We start from the raw sequence: 15176 nt of genomic DNA, 5'->3' as shown, positions 1-15176 counted from the left end.
TTTTCTTTTGGGTCCTACTGAAAACTGTGCAATTTACTCTGTAGTTTTCCAAAGTAATGCATCCTGCCCACTATGACAGATACAAAACAACTATAACATAAAAAATCTTGATTAAAAAAAAATAAAAAATTCATCAAATAATGAACAAAACATTATGAATCATGCTTGACACTAGGAATGAACTGTGATCAAAAAGGCCACCAAATCTCCAAAACATCTTTAACTTAACTTCATCAGTCTCACAGGTCTGTTTTGTGTTGCGGATGTCACTCAGTCCTCACATTCTGACGACTCTGTGACATAAAAATATGCTTTCATAGTCTCTCGTAATCCTTCACTGACCAGACTCTCCTGGTTAGATCCGTTTAGCTGGCTTTGAACCATCGACCTGATGATAAACATAAAAGTTACTTCTATGGTAATACAGAACAACTAATACAAGAATCGTACTAAATTATAGTAAAAGACTAGAAAGTGTGATCCAAATAAAAACTGAACCTGGACAAATCTCTCCAGTTAAGGCTGGACCTCTGGATTGTTACAGGTGTGGGTCTGTGTGCTACAGCTGTGCTGGAGTTGTGAAGTAAGCAAGGTTCAGTCAGCTGACAGTACGTACCATTAGAAGACCCTTTAAATGAATGAAATTGAACATTTGTTGTCTCTGATTTATTTTAACATTCAATTGCTATTTTTATCTTCATTAAAATGCATCGGACTGTCTTTTAAAGGTGGAATAGGACTAATATTGAGTTTAAAGCACCCTTGCCATTTGATCTTACGTGAGTAATAGTCCACCAGCTGGGTGAGAGTGGAGAAGTAGTGGCTTTGGTGGATGTAGAACCAGCCATTGTGGAGCTGATGGATTCTGTAGTGCTTAACATTGTGCACATGGCCTCCATCTTGCCGCATTGAAAGTGAGTAGGAACCTACAACCAAAGGCAATGCATTTAAAGCAACTGTGAATAATTAGTATATTTTGGACCCCCTACAGTTAAAAGAGTGGAATTCATTGTGGTAAATATATCACTGTGGTAAATACAGTGGATGGCTGTACACGTGGGTTTGGTCTATCAGAAGTCAGTATACCATCGCAGTGATTTTGAAACTGATATTTTTTAAGTAAAAAAAACATACAGTTGCTTTTAGAAATAGACATTTTTAAATACAAAAGAGGCCAATCAATAAATGATTTTTGGAGCAGGGAACTAACCAGGGCGTGACTGGCTTTCCCGAATTAGAAAACATCCAGAGTAGTTTGGAGGCAGCATAAGAAGTTGTTCTGCATTTTTCCTTGTGATCCTTTCAAACAGCCACCTTTATTGAAATAGACAAGACCTGGCGAAGTTATTAAAGGACATAATTACACAATTTCCTAAAACTCTTAATCAGAAGTGATCAAATTGTATGATATGATTAATTCACTCCTTAATTATGATGATGACAACAATTAACACACTCTCCCTGCACTCTCCCTGCTTATGTTTTTCTTTTGTTTTCTCATTTTTATTGATAGATATACAATGATAGAGAAAAAGTAAAGAGAATCTAATCTAATCTAATCTAATCTAATGCAGGCCGGACTAAAACCCAGGTCTCCCAAGAGCATAAAAAGTCTAAAATGCCTTTAGCACTCACTTATTTCCTTTTGTAACTTTAATAAATAAATAAATGTTTAAATATGACTGACCGATTATGCACTTTGGAAACGTAGTTGTGAGGAATGAAAAACTCTGGGCCAGTTGATGTAGAACGAACCGTCAACATGCCATTATCTCTGTAACAGAAACGAACCCATTACAAACCCTGCATTCACTTTAGCAAATACTTACATATTTGTATGTCTCAAAATAATCTTTACTTACTCTGATATAATGTGCAGTCTGTCTCCTAACAATATAGTGTGTTCATCAGACCTTCGGGGTGAAAAGTTACACAAGGCTACCGCCGTGTACATGTGATTTCCTGGTGCTAAAGTAAAACAGACACAAGTGAGGGAAATGTATTCACAAACTAGATTTGAAAGTGTTTTTCATTTGTCATCGAACAACATTAGGGTTAATGATGAATAAAAAAAATACAGAGTAACAGCTAATTGTACAGTAAAAGTGTTCATATCCCCTTTCCCCCCCCCCCAATGTATGTTTGAGACTTTATCTGTATGTTTCTGGACATTGGAGTAACTGACCAATAATAATAAAAAAAAAGTGTTAGTATATGGAAGTTTGATAGCATAATCATGCCCATACCTTCATCAGATATCAAGACGGGGTCTTCCAGTCTGTGAACAGCAGATCGATGCCAGAGTCTGCTTGTTAGACAGCCCATGTTTATTTTATGACCATGTCTGATAGATTTATTCACAGAAGCCTACTTGAAAACACAGCTGAAGAAACAACACTGTACTTAAAAGTGTGTATAAGCTTCTTTACCTTTTACATACAAGCGTATCTAAAAAAAAAAAAAAAAACACATACCTTATTAAAAATTTTAATGCAATAAATTAAAAATAAAGAAAAAATAAAAACAACAAAACCACATATCCGAGCAATAATAAAAAAACAGCACACACCATATCCGAAAAACAAATAAATAATACACATGAAGAATGAAAAATACAATAAATTTAAAATCAAATCAAAATAAAAGTAAAATAAAAAATCTGGAACGTTCATAGAAGAAAATAGGTATCTCCTAAACATTTAACCGGACCATAGCTGCATAAAAATACTTACTGTAGTCTGTTTCAACTGTGTGCGAATATGCTGAAATTATAAGATGATTTTCTTTGCCAAAAATAGTGGGCCATATAAAAAAGCATCCACTATAGAGATCCCATCGTGAGTGCACATCGATGTTAATGCGACCTTCATCCTCTGTTGTGCGTGTGAATTGAACTGTGTTCTCTTGAGTAGGAGTTGTGGTGAACAAACCAATATGCAGATGAAATTTCCTGTGCTAATAGACTATACAAATCAGTAATCTTATGATAGTCAGAAATAAACTGCTGTAAAGGACTAAGTGTGCAAGATGCAGTTCCTTCAGTTACAGTAAATTTCATGGAATGGATATAGATATGTAGATTGTACATGTATGTGAAAGTTAAGCATGTGCCATATCAATCATAAAGACAACTTCTTGTGTTTTGAGCTTCTAACATTTTCTTGGCACTGTAACATGCATCTTTTATTATTTTAAGGGGTATTAAAATAGTCTAACCACAACCTGAGGAAAAGGGTTGCTCGATGTGAGCAAAAAAAAAAAAAAAAAGTACATTTGTGGTCGGAAACTTTGCGACTTGATGATCTTCCATCTCCTACACCGTTGAGAAGTTTTTTTTTTTTGAGTAATTCTGAAAATATTAATATTTTGAAAGCAAAAGTAAAGTTATAAACGTTTATTATTTATTAAAAATAAGCCAGAAAGTTTTTATTTTCCATGATCTAACTTTATTTAGTAATTGACATTCAGTGGACAGTGACTTAGTCAGACATTATTTCATACTCATATTCATGTCTATGAAAGCTGTCATTCTATGTGTACATCAATTTATGTTTGGATTAACAATAATAATGTTAAAAAATGGTTAGGGAGTAAAAGCACAAAAGAAAAACATGATTTTATGTCATACTAAGTCCTTGCTATGTTGGCTTTGGATATTTAAAAGAGTGTTGTCCTAATTTAACTATAAAAATAAAAATAAAAAAATCAATTAAAATGAATAATGGTATTCCACTTCTTTTGTCTGATGAGTCACACAAAGTAATAGCTGACGGCTTTTAGTATAACCTATAATAGTTCTTAATATAAATACAACAAAAAGTGTGTGTTTTTATATTTTTATGATGTGAAGGGGAGTTTTAATGGGATGACAAATTAAACAATATCACACAGTGTAGCAAGAAAAGAGTACAGGAAAGGTCACAGGTCACACCATCAAACAAAAACTAACATTTTAATGCGTGTGTTTTTTAAGTGAGAGTGGTTTAAAAAAAGGGAAACTTTTCACTCTAACAATAAAAAATGAGTTGGAATGTAATGCTAACAAATAAAAAATTAATATTAAAATGAAAGCCTGGTGGAAGACCCTTCATGTGTAAATATATATTAGTATTTCATTTTATCTGCTTTTATGACTTGCGTATATTAACATGTAAATATTTAATATGCATACCATCAGTATTTCATACATTTAATTCAAGCCTCCCCTGCCTCACTATTAAAGGGTTTAGAAACATGGGAATCTAGAACACAAATAACAGGAGGTTATGGGTGAAAGGACAGCAGACTGCAGCTTCTGGGCCCCGGGCTTTAGCAGGAGACCTCCATAGTTTGTGGCCTGCCCTGGTTGTCCAGGACTCCAGAGTTGGGGCCGTCCAGAGGGCTGTTCATGTTGCGGTTACGTGAGCCATCCGTGGAAGTGATGCTGGACGAGGAGGATCGGGATCGAGACAGACGGGTCATGCCAGCCGCTGGTACTGTGAGATGGGAGAGAGATATGAGAATGTGAGTCCCTCAGTCTTCAGTATAATCGGGGATTGCAAGCAGAACGAAAGAACAAGCTTCATGCAAGAGGAAACCAAACCGAGAATGTAATAATAGATAATCACAAGCTCATCTCGCGTCTGCCTACACAGAGTATAAATGTGTATACAGAAGCATTTCTGGCAAAATTTAGACCTAGCAAACGCAAAGTAAAGACACACACAAGCTAAACTAAAAAAACAGCAACACATACCTTTTGGAAAGAAAGAATATGTTCAATAAAAAATGTAATTAAAATGATCTAAAAAGAATTATAAATCAAATAAAAAATTTATATATATATACAATAATAATAAAAACATCACATACCATAGTGGATAAATAATAAATAATAAAGATGAAGAATATAATAAATAAATAAATAAATAAATAAATAAAACAAGGTTTACACAGCTAACAAAATCTTACAAAAGTCTTACAAAACTTTAGTAATTGTAGTGACAGACTGATATGTTGACAAGGCCGTGTATTTTTTACTTTATCTGTAACAGTGGTACTGAATCACTACATAGTTTAAAAACCTAACAACAGCTTTTTAAAATGGAAAATAGTCATTTTAGGATTTTAACCAGTTTTATTGAAATCGTTTAAACATAAAATATTTTTGATATAATTAAAAGTGTGTATCAACTATTCACCACCGTGCTTTCTAGATATCTGCATAGGCCACTGAAAAACTCATATCGGTCGAGCACTAAATATTACCATGGCAAATATCTACATGCAAATAAGTCTAAACACAATCACAGAAGTGAACCATGCAAGCATGTATACAGCACTCATTAGTTAGATCACTTCCTGGGTACCTGATTCAATGCCCAGATGGCTGAGCAAAACATGAGGAACTGTTTGCAAAGGTTGAAGGGACACAGAGAGAACAAGAAGATATCTGTACAACATAGATTCTGATTCAAAAAAGTGAAGTAGTTCATGGAAAAGCTTTCAGTATTTCTGAAAACAGACCAGATACTGTTAAGGGATGTCCGTTTTAAAATGTGACCTTGCAAGTTACGACCTCAACCCTGCAAACTGCCACTGTAAATCTTGCATGTGTTTACAGCTTAAGTCTTACATCGCAAATCTTTTTCTGCCTTGACATTAAACCACCTGAGCCTTATACTGCATTCAAGGCTCTTCACCTACAGAGGGCATCAAGAAGCAAAAAACATGCTTATATATCCTTAGATGATCATAAATATTTTTGGAACCTAAGCCAATTAAAGAGGACATATACATTTCTATTTATTTTTTCCTTGAGATTCGCAATCAAGTTCTTCATAAACATTATCAAGCTTCACTCTAACTTCCAGTCATCTGTTCCTTTTCTGGGACCATCAGGTACCCTGCCACCCCCTAGTGGGGGTCATGATGAACTTCAATTTATTTACTTCAAAAAATGCACTTTTTGGACCTGTTTGGAAGTTTACTGTATGTTTTTGTAGCACAATGATCTCTCTAATTTCAAGACTGAGCAAAATTAGATTCCTCATGACCCCTTTAAAAACTCTCTAGAGCTTTGATGGCTTAATTTATAAGTCTGGAATGAATTTTAGAAACATTATGCTCTTGAAAAGCCACTTTTGGTCCGACTCCTGTCATGACGTAAATTCCTGCCTGATTGGAACAAGGAATAAACAACAGTGCAGAAATGAAACAGCAAGTATCTTTGGAGGGGGAGGTACAGGGTCAGAGAGAGGGTGACATCTTTTCACACAGAGCCCTGGCAGCACATCGAGCGCTTTACTGGAGCGGCAAAACCTGTCAACAAATATGTGAGGAGGGCTCATTCAGAGAGCATTGTGATGTGGCGCACGTCTGTAGTTTGGAAGCAAAACTAATCAAAACACGGTGCGTGGGAAGACTTGCTGAGTTGTGTGCGGTAAAAAAAAAAAAGAAGGAAAGAACCAAAGACAGACTCCCTGAGCCGGATTTGTCTTAATAAAAGATGTCCATTAGTCACGGTGTTGTGCTGAATTGCTAAGTAGCATATAGCCTAGCGTCTGAGAAAGAGGGAAATTTGTAAGTGGTTTATATGCTGGTTTATGAGAAATGTGGATTCAGATTCACATGTTAGAAAAAAGTCAAACGTTAAGGTAAACTGATAAAAATACTCACTGTATCCCATTCCCTGTACAAAGTATTTGAAGGCTTCCGCCAGCTTTCCAGGCTGTTGGGAGATTAGAGGTCATTACTACATTATGCATATGAAGGTGAAGATAATAGTAAGGGCATAGTTGTTTAATATGATGTTTAATATCAAGAAATAATGATGGAACAAGACTAACCTGAACAACCTGAGGCAGACCGCCACAGTCAGCCATCTGACACAGAGAGAGAATAAAAATAATGTATAGGGTGAATACAGATACAAATAACACTGTAAAGAACGTGCAGTTCACAATGTACCATTTCAGCAGAGCAGAAAGTTTAAAGAGTTAAATGCTGAAGTTAGGGTTTTGCAAAATATCCATGTCATCTTACCTTCAGCAAAGTGGTCTTTGTTGGATTTAACCTAGAGTTGCATTCAACCTGTAAAATAAAATATTCAACAGACCAAAAATAGTGAAGGGCAGAGCAACAAAGAAAAAAAAAAACTGACCTTGTACTTGGAAACTTACCACAGCCTCCACAGCAGGGGACGTGTCTCCAACCACCAGCAGAGAAGGGCATCTGTACAGGAACAAGCAGTCGTTAAAAAACAGCACACTATTACATGACATGACATAAAATAAAATACTTACGTAAGTGTCTTCACTGTATTCTCATTGAGACCGACAACTGGCCTCTCGATTCCAAGGTCTTGACGCCTATTAAAAACAGTCACCTGATTTAAAAGGTTTGCCAACATAGGTAATAACCAATATAGACTATATTTTAATTAAATGTCACTCACGCATTGTATGAGCCACAGAAGAGGGCCAGGTTGTCCTGGTTGATGTCCTGGGCAATGTGCAGGCGGTACGTCTGAATCAGTTCTTGGTTGTCAGTCAACTCCTCCTAATTGATCAGAATAACAAATGAAAAACATTGTGTTAAATGAGAAAAAAAAAGCCAGCTGGCTCTCATGGTGCTCACAAAGCATTATGGTATTGATTGATATACAGTCAAAGGGGTTTACTCACAGTGCTGAAGTGATGAGCCATCACAATGTCCACGAGATTGCTAGTCCACCCAGTGAGCTAGAAGCGAATCCGAATAATATTCTTGTGGGGTTAATATCATAAATTGTCTGTGTGTGTGTTTTTTTTTATAATATATATATATATAATTACATATTATATTGTAATATACATATTATTAAACAAACATTTATATTATATTATATTAAATATAATAAAATACTGTATATTAAGCTATAGAATTACAGAATCATCATGTTTGTTCAAATCGTTTACTGACCTTAGAAGCAGCCCAGTCTATCCAGCCCTCAGCGCAGGGGTCCACATTGATCAAAACCAGCCCCTCCACCAGGGACGGCTGATTCAGCTGCAGACAGAGCAAAGGATTTAGTCTTTAATGAGGATGACATGTGGAGAGTGGTTTAAAAATGCATGTAGTCATGGCAGAAGAGGAGCTTTTAGCAGCAGGACTCAAAGCGTCTGCCTTCAGCACCCACTGCTTCTGCTGACTGTCACTGACATTAACATTAACTTTTCAGTGTATCAGTCTATACTCTATACACACACACACACACAAGCATAAAGGATGAGAGAGCAAGGCACAGAGAATGACACAGGGCACTTGAGTAAATGAGAAAAGAGAAGGGATGTATTATGGGTTGTATTGCATAAAAAGAAATGCTGAATATATTAGGCTTGTGAGTGTGTCAGAGGTATTTAGACTTTGATCAATAGCTTCATATGCTTGAGGCTGCAGTGCATGCAGTATAATAACAGTCCTGCATTCACAGCCTCTGGGGCCAATGCAGTTTTGCAGCACTATTTTGACTCTGCTCTAAAAGGGCAGGTGGGGATGATATAAAAATATGTGATATAGCAGTTTTGATATAGGCCTTGTACACGCAGTTAAGCTTTTGCTGGAAAATGATGCAGTGTTCAATTAGATTTTAGGTAGTTGCACCAGTTTTGTAAAATTTGTTATTTTTGTAATTTAAATGTTATTATTTCAATTATTATTATTATATTAAAACAAATTTTAAAGAAAACATTTAATAAAAAAAAAAAAGTAACAAAAATATTTTGTAATGGACCGGTGATGATGTTTCACGAAAAGTACAATTTTAACTAGACATGACACAGCAGAAAGAAATCTTTCTTGCTGAGCTATGCACTTAATTTGCAAATTGTAGCATTACAATCCACAGAGAGTTTAAAATACCTCTGTTGATAGAGCTTACTAATAATTTATCTCCAGTAGTTGTTATTTCTTCTTAGCTAATGCCAAATGGGTTAAACTGTTGGCATCCATGTTCCTTGTTTACAGCAGATGCCAAAATGTTCCTATGGTTAATGCTGATGGGTTTGGGGTGGAATTCAGTATTCTGTACACACACAGAATGCTAATTTAGTGGATTCAGTCCCGTAAGAAAGAAAGGAAGAATGAGTAAGTGAAACAGAGACAGAGAGACACACAAACAGACAAGGTTTTAAGACAATAAAAAATCAAAGTGATGTGAAATGAAAAAGCTGTAAACTGTCGGGGAACTCACAGCAAAGCAGGTTAAGATGTACGCTCCTGCTCCCACACCAATGCCAATCACGCTGTTCACCCTGCAAACGGACACACACACACATCCTGTGTCACCTTCAACAACTGCAGTATTTCAATAGAGAAATATTGTAATTCACTCAATCCATGACAAAATGCCATTGTGTGCAGTTCTGCCAGGATGAGTTCTACATATACAGTGATGTCCTGCAAACCGCAGGTTCACACACAGACCTCACTGATTGATGTGGTAGAATGTAATTTATTACTAATGGACCGGCTTGACTTTGTTACTCACTTCAGCTGAGTCAGGACTGAGGGTAACATCTCTGCCAGCTCATCCATGGTGGGGTATTGGTACCTAAAGATCAACAGACAGAAAATCAGGATTTAAGAGAATTTTTAGAATTTTAAGGGAATACTTTCAGCCATATTCTGGGCACATCTAATGAACGATTATCATCCCATGAGGCCACGGTAGTGAATTTGTGAATGGCAGTGAAGCAACGCAACTGGTTGGTCACATGACAATGACAACATGGTGAATGTATTAGACAGCATTTATAATACACACATTTTTACTATATAGTACTTTTTAACAGTGACGAAGTAATAACTTATTCAAAAGAAGTACCTACTCAGAGTATGCAATTTCAGACTATGTTTAATGGCAACATTGCCTCATTGGCTGTGGAGATGTACTACTCACCCTGTGGGAAAGGGAGGTGCTCCCTCCTGCTGGCCAGGGGCGTCCACGTGCACAACGGCAAAGTGCTGAGTGATCTCCATCATGTCCTCAAAGTTAAACAGCGTGTTGAAGCAGGACTTGTCTGAAAACCAACCAAACACCATCATCATCCATCTCAGATTTATGATAAGTATAAAATTGGTCTGTCGTTTGATATTTTCCACATACGGTTGAGGCCGATGTCATGGTAGGTCAGAATGACAGGACGGTTGCCCTTAGGGGTTCCTCTCATAGTCACATGGAGCACACCGTGGGGCGTCTCAATGTCATGCTCCTGGAACAAAGAACAAGAGTTCAAATACACAGATACAGACAATAAAATCTCTCCTTAAAACCTCCTCAAGCTGCCGGGAAATGCAACTAAGTGAGTGAAGTGTTGGTGCTGCTGCTTTCAGGAAGCATGTATTTGTGTAGTAAGTGATGTCTCCCATGACGAGATTCCGGCAGATGGCTGTAGGATCAATAAAAAGATCTAGAGGGAAGGCTAAGCAGCTGCATAGAGTCACGATTCAGTTCCACCACACATCAGTACTGTTGCATTAAGGGTATGTGCCTTAGAAATGTTTTTTCATTGCAATATACACTGATTTGGGCGGCTGGTTTATATAAAGAATCCCTCAGCATTCGATTAACAATTGAAGATTAGTGAAATGATCTAATGAATATATCCAGTGATTAATATCCATCGCTTAGATTAAATACATTGGCTTTATGTAAGTAATCTAAATCCAGAGCTCTAATGCTGTAATATAAATATACATGAACCACAGACTCTTTATACTTTAGTTTCACTCATCACCATCCAAATCTGTTTAGGAAGTAATCCAGTAATCCAAATCTATAATACATCCTTCCAATAGCCCAATTAGTGCAGTAATAATGTAGTTTTTTTATCCTGCCATTAGATATAAAGGCAATCATATACACTCACATCCACTACCATTCAAAAGTTTGGGCACAGTAAAGATTGGTTTTTAAAAAGAAATACTACTTTTAATAAGCAAGGATGCATTAAATTGATTTCTATTTAAAAAATATTATCAAAGTTTACAGAGAGAAAGAGAGAAAAAAAATCACAGTTTCCACAAAAATATTGTGCAGCACAGGGTTTATTTTTATTTTTATTGATAATAAGTAAAGTTACCTGAGCACCAAATCAGCACATTATAATTATTTCTAAAGGATCATGTGACACTGAAGACTGGAGTAATGGCTGCTGAAAATTTAGCCTTGCCATCACAGGAATAAATTATATTTTAAAATATACATAAATAGCAAACAGTTATTTTCATTTTATTTTGTCTCACTTTCACTGTATTTTTTTCAATAAATGCAGCCGTGATGAGCATAAGGGTCTTCTTTGAAAAAAAACATTAACCTTACCGACACCAAACTTTTAAAAATGGTAACATATGTGACGAGATGATCTCTAAACAGAAACACCTTCCTTGGATAAAATCAACAAAGCTACTGATGTGTATAGTGGCCAGATGCTTTCGGAGTCATCACAGGGAGCGGCTGCAGAACTGTGGAGAGTTACAATACCATCATCCTGACCGTATGACTTTGCAGAACTGTAACAGACTGCAGCCCTCATGAGTCTCAATAGTCCATTCGCTGAACTGTGTCTGAGTCATGCTGTAAAAAAAATTAATAAAAAAAGCAAAATTGCTGAAATCACACAAGGCTATCGGCAGTTTGTTTTTATTTTTTTATTTTATTCATTTATTTTTGAGGTAAGTAGCAAGTAAACTAGAAGATGTATATCACAATTTGTATGGACAGAAATTCTCATTAAAATCTAAACATTTTCCGCCATTTTTACAGCGTGAGTCGCTCTATTATTTTTAATAATATATTTAAAATAACCCCACCCCTAAATGAAATGTAAAAACAAATCTTCACAGATTGGTTGCTTTACATGTCAGGCATGTGATCTCTTCCAGAAAAGGTGCACACTGCCACAAATCAAAAGTCTGGCTATGTGAGACGGTGCCTTGTCTCACCATATGACCCTTTAAACCCAAATGGCCTTTCTCAATTCCTCAACTTTCCTAAACCCAAATAGAGATTTCTCTAAGAAAAACTAAATAAGATATTAATAACACACAAAAGGGACAGACGCAAGGACAGAAAGTCTCAGATCAGTTTCTGCTGACATAAAATGTAATTGTTTTAATGTTTTATTCACTCTCTATATTAACTGAGGGAGACAGGGCTGTTGTCAAGAGGGAAGACTGGTAAAGTTGTCTTGGGAATTGTGCTGATGGGAGCCAACCATGATCCTGGTGGTCCTGGACGGAGTGACATGTTCAGTGATGTATATACTGACGTCACAAGGTTGGACTATAGGTGTGTGTATAAATATATATAGACACTTAAGGGAGCACTTATGTGTGTGAGAGAGAGAGAATTGTGCGCATCACAGCTTCCTCTGCATCAGTAATAGAATGAGTCACAGCAGAGGGACACACAGAGATGAGATTAGAAAAATTAACTTCTATTCTGAAGCTCTTCATGTGAATTAAAGTCACATAATTGTGACTGGCTATTCTTTGCCGGATGTCTATGCCGGACTTCTCCAATCTTTTAGAAGCTTGCATTCAGATCAAGTCCTGGCTCTACATTTGTTTATTTTTCAATTTCTGTTTTACTAATATATATATCATTATATGGAAGAGAATCTCTGCCGCTACTTCAGTTTCATCAACTTTTTTAAACACTGACAAAATTTCGCAGACATACATAAAATGAACCATCCTTCTCTTACAGGAAGGCAAAAATATTGATGACTCATTCTGCACTACACAAATTTTGTCCAATGAAATGCTCTCTAGAGACCGTCCTGCTTCTTATTACCACCTGCAACTGCAAGTAACAAATTAAATTCATGTCTGTGATATAACTAAAACCTGGCATTCATTAAACATATCCCATTCAGATTTAAATATGCTTAAATAGCAAATATATCAATATGGGAAAAATAAAATTGTCAAATGATTTTATGGGGTCTTTAATATAATACTTGCATCTCCATACAGGGAAAGATAAAAATGGGCAGTTTTTTTCATAATTGAGCAGTGCATCCTGTAAGGCATTCTGACTGAATGAATATCTGGTGTTTGCTTTTAAAATCAGTTGCACTGGAACGAATCCAAACATTTTCAGCTCTCGGGGACATGTACGATCAAGGCCAAAGAGTGGGAGAGTCTGAAATGTAACATTTAAAAAAAAAAGTCTCTCCGGTTCACTCTGCAAAACACACTCTCTATTTTCCAGACACATACACACACTTACACTCTGCATGTGGGTCTAGAAAGTGTGGGAGAGTCTGGAAAGAGGAGCAGAATAGAAATGAACCCGAAAAAAGAAGACTAATTCAAAGAGACAAATAGTGATGGAACATCATGATCCCTAAAAATCTGATCTAAAATCTGAAACGTACTCATTACAAACCATAAACGCACTAAAATATGATCTGATATCAAACGCTTGCATCATCTTCCTCTCTGTACTCTTCAAAAGAGAAAATCAGACTAGGGAGCACTGAAACTGCAGCCTGATTATCACAATCAAAAAATGCTGATCAACCAGCATAGTCTTTCTGGTGAAAATCAAACATGATGTTGGTTTGACTAGTTAAGAAGCCTAGTGAAATTCTTGGTATTTTCAACTGGGTAAAGATGTTTCCTACATCCAGACAGTGCTATACCAACCACTGACATTAAAAGGGACACATTTCGCCCAATATTCAAATTATTATTGGACTAATATGGGTTTTTAAATGGTTGATTCTTAAATAATTCCATATAGTACCTCTATATCTTGAATATGTGGTTACATCGTTGGGTGCTGACGTTCAAACATAAGGGAAATGACAATCAAAGCAGCTTTCTCTTGGGAAACACAGGCTAAGCCAAGGTGAATGAATGAATGAATGAATAAATATAAGCCAACATTCTCAGTCTTTGCCCCCCACCCTGCTCCCTAACTAATAGCATCAATCACACACCACAAGCCTGAGAGCCATTACACAGCACAAACTTGATGGCAGATCATTATTACACACACACACAGATCCTAATACACACCATCCATCCTAGAAACACACACAGTACATACTCACTACCACACCCTGCCAGTAATGCTTGTGCTTTTAAGTTCTCCAAATGTCCTTGTTTTGCATGACCTATAAGACTGCTTGATGATCATCGGGAAGTGTGCCATATTTAAATGACTGATTTTTCGGACAATTCCACGACTGCACCAATATATCATTTCAGTGTACATCATGTACATTTGAAGCGCCTGAACTAGAGATCTCTATAACTAACAGTTTAGTCTCAGACTGGTTTAATCTGTGGTAGGTAAACAAGCCAAGAGGCACATGACTTGCATGACTAATGCAAGAAAACAGACATCCCTCGTTGGAAAGAATCACATTTACTGGCACACACATCAACCACAACATGCATGCACATGGAAACATTTCTGCAAGAATATCAATGCTAAAATACTCAGAAATCAGGATTCAGGAATCAGTCTTGGCTGTCAGTTGTAGCGGCCACACACACTCTCTTACACACACACACACACACACACACACACTCACCACTGCATCTCCAGTGCACGCATTCTGCTCCACATCTAGAACGGTTGACATGTTTCCACACACAAGACAGTGACAGCTTCAGAGAGGAGACAGGAAGAGATGGGAGGATTCACGAGAGAAACACAGAGTGGCTGAAGGAGGGATGGAGGAGAACGGACAGGGAGAGCAGTAGCTAGGCAGAGATCCAAGAGGGAGGGGAGAGAGAGGAGGAGAGGGAGATAAATGAAGAGAGGAGGTATGTTTTGAGAGAGAGAGAGAGAGAGAGAGAGAGAGGGTTGAGATGCAGAGTGAGGAGAGGTAAGAAGTGACTGCGGTTTGTGCGGGGAGGCAGTGCTTGCTCATGCATACGGCAGCGCTGAAAGAGCCCTGCTCTGATTGGACGAGGGGGAGTCAGGTGGACGGGAGGTGGCAGGAGCAGGGAAGAGAGGGGTGGGGCAGACACAGAGAGGACGAGGATGGAATGATGCTCTCCACTGCACTTTATTATTTGTTTTTGGGTGGGGTCAACTGGTTCACTTCTCACATTCACAAGAGAAGAGATGCAGAGAGATTTGACCTTGCAAATCAATTGATTGATAATTATTGATTATATTAATTATCTTTATT

The 15176-nt window shown here is 37.0% G+C and overlaps 2 protein-coding genes across 5 annotated transcripts in view; both read right to left on the bottom strand.

Moving 5' to 3' along the window:
• The window catches only part of LOC109090818 (src-like-adapter 2), a 4329-nt gene extending 1042 nt beyond the window's left edge, over nucleotides 1–3287 (bottom strand). Inside the window, exons 1-8 of one of the 2 annotated variants that reach the window (XM_042766397.1) lie at nucleotides 2733–3287; nucleotides 2247–2448; nucleotides 1863–1968; nucleotides 1688–1774; nucleotides 1211–1314; nucleotides 780–926; nucleotides 499–628; nucleotides 1–388 (exon numbers count right to left, since the gene is read on the bottom strand). The exon at nucleotides 1–388 is cut by the window's left edge and continues 1042 nt beyond it. In XM_042766397.1, the coding sequence (XP_042622331.1) occupies nucleotides 271–388; nucleotides 499–628; nucleotides 780–926; nucleotides 1211–1314; nucleotides 1688–1774; nucleotides 1863–1968; nucleotides 2247–2325 (771 nt within the window). In that variant the 5' untranslated portion in view covers nucleotides 2326–2448; nucleotides 2733–3287 and the 3' untranslated portion in view covers nucleotides 1–270. The remainder of the gene's footprint in view (nucleotides 389–498; nucleotides 629–779; nucleotides 927–1210; nucleotides 1315–1687; nucleotides 1775–1862; nucleotides 1969–2246; nucleotides 2449–2732) is intronic. The other variant, XM_042766398.1, reaches the window with a different exon arrangement.
• Nucleotides 3288–3423: 136 nt separating this feature from the next.
• Nucleotides 3424–15176, bottom strand: part of LOC109090820 (protein NDRG3-like) — a 33615-nt gene continuing 21862 nt past the window's right edge. Inside the window, exons 1-15 of one of the 3 annotated variants that reach the window (XM_019104662.2) lie at nucleotides 14571–14850; nucleotides 10127–10232; nucleotides 9920–10040; nucleotides 9509–9571; nucleotides 9212–9272; nucleotides 7942–8028; nucleotides 7665–7721; nucleotides 7436–7539; nucleotides 7284–7349; nucleotides 7161–7212; nucleotides 7024–7071; nucleotides 6828–6863; nucleotides 6658–6709; nucleotides 5349–5387; nucleotides 3424–4475 (exon numbers count right to left, since the gene is read on the bottom strand). In XM_019104662.2, the coding sequence (XP_018960207.1) occupies nucleotides 4309–4475; nucleotides 5349–5387; nucleotides 6658–6709; nucleotides 6828–6863; nucleotides 7024–7071; nucleotides 7161–7212; nucleotides 7284–7349; nucleotides 7436–7539; nucleotides 7665–7721; nucleotides 7942–8028; nucleotides 9212–9272; nucleotides 9509–9571; nucleotides 9920–10040; nucleotides 10127–10232; nucleotides 14571–14621 (1110 nt within the window). In that variant the 5' untranslated portion in view covers nucleotides 14622–14850 and the 3' untranslated portion in view covers nucleotides 3424–4308. Of the gene's footprint in view, nucleotides 4476–5348; nucleotides 5388–6657; nucleotides 6710–6827; nucleotides 6864–7023; nucleotides 7072–7160; nucleotides 7213–7283; nucleotides 7350–7435; nucleotides 7540–7664; nucleotides 7722–7941; nucleotides 8029–9211; nucleotides 9273–9508; nucleotides 9572–9919; nucleotides 10041–10126; nucleotides 10233–14570; nucleotides 14851–15176 lie in introns of those variants that run through there. The other 2 variants (XM_042766395.1, XM_042766396.1) reach the window with 2 other exon arrangements.

Source organism: Cyprinus carpio, chromosome A11 (genome assembly GCF_018340385.1).
Source record: "Cyprinus carpio isolate SPL01 chromosome A11, ASM1834038v1, whole genome shotgun sequence".
Lineage (NCBI taxonomy): Eukaryota > Metazoa > Chordata > Actinopteri > Cypriniformes > Cyprinidae > Cyprinus > Cyprinus carpio.
This window is presented reverse-complemented; position numbering and strand designations above follow the sequence as displayed.